This window comes from Otolemur garnettii, unplaced genomic scaffold, assembly GCF_000181295.1.
Source record: "Otolemur garnettii isolate 467f Iridium unplaced genomic scaffold, OtoGar3 scaffold00178, whole genome shotgun sequence".
In the NCBI taxonomy this organism is placed as follows: domain Eukaryota; kingdom Metazoa; phylum Chordata; class Mammalia; order Primates; family Galagidae; genus Otolemur; species Otolemur garnettii.
Window position 1 is genome coordinate 2496861 of NW_003852573.1, and position 7611 is coordinate 2504471.

The following is a 7611-nucleotide window of genomic DNA, read 5'->3' on the forward strand; positions in this document are numbered from 1 at the left end:
GCGGGCCCCGGTTGGATTCGAACCTGCCACCTTAGGTGTATGTGGCTGGTGCCTTAGCCACTTGAGCCACAGGCGCCAAGCCTCAATTCATTTCTTTAGTTTATGAATGAAAGCCTCGGTTGAAAGCTGCTTTCAATTTTTTCTTGCACATATGGTTAGGTCAACCAGAGACTGAGTTTAGAGATAGTCTTTGTTGCCCTTGGTAAAGTGCTGTAGCATCACAGTTCACAGCAACCTCCAACTCCTTGAGTAGCTTGGACTACAGGTGCCCACCACAACCCTCGCCTATTTTTTTTGTTGTCTTTGTTGTTATAATTTGGGCTGGGCCAGGTTCAAACCTGCCACCCTTGCCACCCACTGAGCCACAGGCGCTGCCCAATTAAACTGAATTTAAATACAGAATTAGAGATTCCTTTTCTCTGGCTGTCATCAGAGAGACCCCCCCCCCCCCAACCTCTCACTCTCTGATAGCTCTTACTCTTCTCAGTCTCCTTTTCTTGGTTCCTCTGGGTTAAAAGATGGCAGATTTTTCTATTGACATTTTAGCTACCTGGTGTTAATGCTGTGATTATTGCTTTCCTCAAGGTAGAATCACAAAAAACCTACCCAGGGCCAATCATTTGCTAGAGATTTTGATCCTCTTCAAAATTGCATATTTTTCTGTTCAGTCTCCACAGTGTCCTCAGGTTTTTATGTTTTGTCTAGTTTACAGCGATTGCAGGTGGATCAGTTTGTTAAGTGCTCACTCTTTCACATAAGCATAGTTTCTTTGGCTTAATTTTAAAGAATAAAACCTTACAGGTAAATTTTTCCTTTTCCAATCCGATTGCCCCCCTTCTATCCCCAGAGGCAACCTAATTCACAAATTTGACATAGATTTGGTTCATGTTTTTATATTAAAACAATGTAGCTTAGAGGTTTAGACTATAGGCTTTGGATTCATACTGCCTAGAATACCTTTGTGAGTTCCTTATCCTCTCTGTGCTTTCGTTCTCTCATCTGTATGTAAAATAGGGAGAATGATACCTATGTAATAAAGTTGATAGCAAGAATTGAGATAATTTATATAAAGTATGTAGAATAGTACATAGCACTTAGGATAGTAAGAACTTGGTATGTTTTAGCTGGTGCTTGTTTATCATTCTTACTGTACTATCTAAAATATTTTATGAGGTTTTAAGAAATTTGTAGCAAGATGACTTTATAAAGTTTTTGTTCAGCCTAAGAACCTTGATCACTTTGTAATTTCTTCTCTTCAGAGTTGTTTTCTCTATTTGTCAGTAAACTGTATGTTTTTAAATTTTTAATCTCCAGTGCCAAATATGGTACCTAGTGTATAAGAGATATTTCAGAAATTTAAATTGAAATATATGTGTCACTATCTTGTTTTGTTAACCTCTTAATAAATTGTTTCTTCACAGCTGTGTTCTGTACAGGTGGAAGAGATGGCAACATTATGGTCTGGGACACCAGGTGCAACAAAAAAGGTAGTCCAGTTCTATTTTAATTTTGACAGATGTAGGATCACCCATACTGAGTGAAAGAGTTTGTGATTTCTTCTGATTACCACCAGAGGGCAAGTGCTCATAATTTCCCATTTAGGCTCACTATTCCAGTTCTCAAGATCTTAGTTTGTGTTGCAAATATTACACTCACATAGTTACCTTATATTGTCTTCTGAATTACAATGCCCATTTACTTACATTGTTGATGGAATTAAAAATATTAATATATAGGCTCACTGGTAAATATTTTTTAATTTAAATTGTTTTTGGTTTTAAAGAGTTAGATTAAACTAAACATATTATAGCTCATTTTGTCTCATGATACCTTCAAGCAAAAGTGATGATCATCTCCCTGTTTCCTTTTAATTATTTAGGGGAAAAAAATTTTAATGTGTATACTTTTTATTTATATATCATAGTTGCACATATTTTTAGGGTACATGTGATAATTTTGATGCATGTATACGATGGGCAATGATCAAATCAGGATAATTGAGATATTTGGTCACCTCAAACATTTATCTTTCCTTTGTGTTGGGACCATTACATTCTTCTTATCTAGCAGTTTTGAAACATATACTAAATTATTTTTTAAAAATTTTAGTAGGCTTTATTTTATAGAGTAGTTTTAGGCCGACAGCAAAATTGAGCAGAGAGGGTTTCTGTATATCTGCTGCCCTACACATGCACAGCCTCCCTCACTGACGATTGCTCAAGTAGTATATTTGTTAAAAGTTGATGAACCTACATTAACACATTATCATCACCCATAGTTTATAGTTTACATCAGAGTCTACTCTTGGTTATATAGTTATTGACAAATGTATAATAACATGTTTCTACCATTGTAGTATCATACACAATAGTTCTACTGTCCTAAAAGTCCTTTGTGCCCTAATTATTCATCCCTACCTCTCCATTAAGTCCTGGAAGCTACTGATCTTTTCACTGTCTCCATGGATTTGCCATTTTCAGAACATCATATAGTATATAGTCTTTTCAAACTGCTTTTTTTTCACTTGTTAATACTCATTTAAATTTCCTCCCTGTCTTTGCGGCTTTATGAAGCTCATTTCTTTTTAATAATAAATCTATTGTCTGAATGTGCCACAGTTTATCCATTCACCTACTGAAGGGCATCTTGATTGCTTCTAATTTTTTGGCATTTATGAATAATACTGCCGTAAACATTTGTGTGCTTATTTTTTATATGTTGTAATCTTACCACAGGAAATATAATGCAACTGTTAGCTCTGCTGTTTTCTAATTTCACTAATCTGGTCAAAAATTACTTAATGTGGAGGTCAAACAAAAGTTACTTTCAGCATGAGGTCAGAGTTCTGAAAATTCTATATCAGTTTTCTTGGATTATCTTTCAGATGGGTTTTACAGGCAAGTAAATCAAATCAGTGGAGCTCATAATACCTCAGACAAGCAAACGCCTTCAAAACCGAAGAAGAAACAGAATTCAAAGGGACTTGCTCCATCTGTGGTAAGGTTTTACAGATATATACATGTGTTGAGATCTTAACAATAGGATGGAACATCATTTTAGGGAATTTGGGGTGCATAAAAATAGGCACTATTGATTAAATGAGAATCTTCATTTCCTTTTGATATCAGTTGTTTATTGCTTATTCAGTGCCTACAGTAGTGGTTCTCAAACTATACTGTGCATTGGCATTACCTGGAAATATATTGAAAATTCAGCTTCCTGGGGTGGTGCCTGTGGCTGAAAGAAGTAGGGCACTGGCTCCATATGCCAGAGGTGGCAGGTTCAAACCCAGCCCCGGCCAAAAACTGCAAAAAATAAATAAATAAAAAATAAAAATTCAGCTTCCTGAGTCTCATCTGTACACACACGCCCCCCCCATGGCATAATGTAATAGAAAAAGTTGGGGAAGAGCAGTTTGAAGAAGTGTATTAGGTACTATGATATGGTTTTCTCTGGGGAAGGAATCCATTGTTTTTATAATATATAAACTTGAAAAGCTGCGAGTTTTGGCTCAGCACCTGTGCTGAGTAGTTAGGGCACTAGCCACATGTGCTATGATTCAGGCTGATTTCAAACTTGTGAGCTCAGGCAGTCCGCCCACCTTGGCCTCCTAGAGTGCTAGGATTACAGGCATGAGCCACCGCACTCAGCCTTCATCCATAATTCTTTAGACCATTATATGATAATCTGGGTAGATAGCAACATTCTGTAGATGAAACAGGCACAGAAAACTTAAATGAGTCTTCTAAGGATACACAGCTTATTCACCGGCCTGATTCTAAGCAGATTTAATGGGCTCTGAAAAGTAAAATCTAATCACGAGTTGGTTTCTTGAGTATAGGTTAATAGTTACATCCCAAAGCAGGGTCAGGGAATGACCCCATTGAAATTTTGTTGTGTATATTTGTCTATGCGGGACAACAGAACATATAAAAACAAAACATTGGTGGCGTCACAGACCCCTCCTGCCCAGACAGTTTTAAAGTATTAATACTATATTCCCCCCTTTTGGGTCAATTTTAAAGTATTAACACTATTTGGTATAACTTAATGATGTTTAGGTCATTTCCTTGCTAAAATTACTTCCTTATCAGTGTATACATCTGATTAAGATTATTAGAAACAGAAGATTTAGTCTAATTCAGAATTATGGGATGAGGGAGCCATTTTTTAACACCTTGTTCTCTTGATGGTGAAGATTGTATTACTCAAGATAGAGTTTGCTTCTTTTCTTTCTTGCACTGTCAGGATTTCCAGCAGAGTGTTACTGTGGTCCTCTTTCAAGATGAGAATACATTAGTCTCAGCAGGAGCTGTGGATGGGTAAGAGTCTTTTTCTTAGTTCTTTTGATGAGATCTCTTTCATGGTCTCTAATGGGGAGTCATCTAGTCCCATTATAACTGAATGTGTGTGCTTTTAATGTTCAACATAGCAAGTGCCCCGGCTGAGAAAAGGAACTACAGATCATACTGGAAAATACCTAATTGGGACTCTTGCTAAACTAATTAAATGAGATCATATATTAATATGTGTCATGCTTAGCACATTGTCTAGCACATTGGAGCAGTGTTTGCTGCTGCTATCTTAGAGAAGAAGCTAGATGTGAAGTTTGCTTGCTTTCTGCAATTTAATTTAGTCACTAAATCTAATTTTGAGGAATAAGATTTCTATTACTTTGGATTTTGTATTTTCAGGTTTAAAAATATCCTAAAGGAAGAAATCTATTCTGGGTATGTAATTATCATTTCTGGGAGTAGTATAAGTTGATGATAGAAAGGCGTAATGATCATCACATACCTGCTGCCCATGATTAGTCTGAATTTTTGGCTTCCAAATAAATCTGTGATGCCTACTGATTGGTTGCTTTGTAGACTATAGGTTCTCTTTCTTTTTAACTCTTATTTCTTTCTTTCTTTTTTGAGACAGAGTCTCACTTTGTCGCCCTTGGTAGAGTGCTATGGCATCACAGCTCACAGCAACCTCAAACTCTTGGGCTTAAGCGATTCTCTTGCCTCAGCCTCCCAAGTAACTGGGACTATAGGTGCCCGCCACAACACCCAGCTATTTTTCAGAGATGGGGTCTCACTCTGGCTCAGGCTGGTGTCAAATTCATGAGCTCGTGCAGTCCACCCACCTCAGCCTCCCAAGTGCTGGGATTACCAGGCGCGAGCCACCACACCCAGCCACTCTCTTCTTATTTTATCTCCCAAGGCATCTCTTCCTTTAACATTTTTTTTAACTTAAATGACTATGGCTTACCAAACTAGGATTTTCATTGTGTCCTCTGGACACTTCTAAGGCAAGAGTGAAGGATTATTTAAAGGCTATTAGTTATGCTTGTGAATGTTTATGAAAGCTTGCTTTGTTTGTTTCCAAGGATACTGCCATTATATGCCAAGCCTGTGTTTCAGGTTGCCTGCAAAGTAGAAGTAGAAGTTTGAAACAATTATCCCAATAAATGAAATGAAAAAATACTTCTATTTCACAGGAAAATTGTTTAGAATGAATTACCTAAGGAGTTATATATAGAGATATAACCATAGGAACAGAGTTTGCTACTTATGATGTCAAAGGACATACGCAGAAGGAAATGTTTATTCTAAAAACAATGAAACAATGACTGTCGGCACCAAACCTTCAATTTCCTTTTCCGCTCCCTTAGAGTAAACTTTGGTAACCTATTACAGGGTCAAATCACATCTGTTTCCATTCTATCAGAATAAACCTTACATTGGAGAAAACGGTATAAGATAGTTCAATTTGTTTCCCAATGAGATGTCTTCACTGTACCTGGCTAGGGAGCCAGAAGAGTTAAATTAAAGGTCATAAATGAAGTTCTTTGAGATTGGGAGAAGGTCTACAAAATAACTATTTGCCTTGGTTTTTAGGATAATTAAAGTGTGGGATCTGCGTAAAAATTATACTGCTTATCGACAAGAACCCATAGCAGCCAAGTCTTTCCTGTACCCAGGTAGCAGCACTCGAAAACTAGGTAAGCCTTTGCATAGACTATTGGACTTTTGGGAAAAATATGAGTTTTTGTTAAAGTAAGATAAAAAAAATTATTCTAGTTTTCAACACAGACTTGATAAACTCTAAAATGTAGCTGTATCTTTTTGACATTCAAAAGATAAAAACTCAGAATATTTTGGGCTTGTATATATTTTGGGAACAGAATTCTATTTGTGGAATAATCTAATTTTCAGATTTACTTATCTTCATTAGTGCATGCTAACTAAAGTTTACTTTCTTCCAGGATATTCAAGTCTGATTTTGGATTCTACTGGCTCTACTTTATTTGCTAATTGCACAGATGACAACATCTACATGTTTAATATGACTGGATTGAAGACTTCTCCAGGTAAAATATTAGTCATTCAAATTCTGTTACCAGGAAACTAATACGGGCTTTTTTGTTATGATAGTTTAAGGGCTTTTTTTCTTTCTCCCTAAACCAAACCTGTTTAGCCATATAAGGACTTTGGTGTCTTTGATTAGTCAAGTGATGTTTTCATAAGTTTACATTCCGTGTGATGATTTTATAAGTAAACAGAATCCTGCTCTTTATAATGACTTAATTTTATTTTAATAGTGGTTCTCCTGAAATTATGATCCTTGGCATATATTTAGAGTTATCTCAATTTTCTGTTTAATAAGCTTTGGGGTAGAGAAAGCTGTTCTGTCTAGCGTTGTCCTCTTTGAGAGCTATTAGTTAAAATGAGGGGGCTGAATTTTTCAGACACCCAAAATAGTTTCAACCTACCTCAGCCTTTTTAATGTTGAACAAAGGCCATTTTATCTCTTTCGGGGTTTTTTCCAACTTTACTTTTTTCTCCCTCAATAATACAAAAGTATAATCTGATGTTTTAATAAATAAATGATATTTTTAAAAAGAAACTTAAGTTTCTCAAGCATGCTTTAAAAGGATTGTTTGGGTTACATTATATTTAAGAACATTATCAATTATGTAAGCAAGCTACATATTAGTAGTCTGTATCTTCCTCAGCTATAGATCTTTCAAAAATACTTTGAATTCCATAACCAAACCCCAGAGCTACCCAATTCCCATTAAAGTAAAATGTACTGGTAAGTAAGAAGTCTCAAAATAGAAACAGAACTTAGATCATTTTAGCTGGGATCTTACAGAAGTTTACAAAGATGGTTTCCAGGCAGTCTTTCCAGGACTTCGATGACTGTGACAGCATTGCATTTCTGATGCTTTGGGTTAGGGCCGGTGTTTAGAAGAATAAGAGTGTGTGGGGAAAAGGGAGAGTTTTATTATTTCTTTTGTTTTTCATGATGGAATCAGAACTTGGAGAACTGCTTATTTAATTAGTCATATAAATAGACTTTTCAAAATCTTTCCCCAAAAGATAACCGAATCCTGACTATCTTATTAGTTGCACAAGAGCTCTTTATATATAATTTTTTCTATGTTGGCACTGAAAGGAGCCTTAAGTTTAGTTTGTCCTTCTACCATCAAAGATTTTGCTAATAATTTGACAGCTTTTTTCTGTTACGTGCTCCTAAAATAATTTGACTTGCTTAAATAAATATATAGGTAGACAGATGGATAAAGAGATAGATTTGTTCCTTAAAGATTGAATGACA

General features: G+C 35.9%; 1 protein-coding gene across 3 annotated transcripts in view; it reads left to right on the top strand.

Moving 5' to 3' along the window:
* Positions 1-7611, top strand: part of DTL (denticleless E3 ubiquitin protein ligase homolog) — a 52995-nt gene that overhangs the window by 17128 nt on the left and 28256 nt on the right. For 2 of the 3 annotated variants that reach the window (XM_012811857.1, XM_003800521.2), the window contains 5 exons: positions 1422-1487; positions 2885-2997; positions 4249-4322; positions 5889-5992; positions 6257-6361. In XM_012811857.1, coding sequence (XP_012667311.1) covers positions 1422-1487; positions 2885-2997; positions 4249-4322; positions 5889-5992; positions 6257-6361 — 462 coding nt within the window. The remainder of the gene's footprint in view (positions 1-1421; positions 1488-2884; positions 2998-4248; positions 4323-5888; positions 5993-6256; positions 6362-7611) is intronic. The other variant, XM_012811858.1, reaches the window with a different exon arrangement.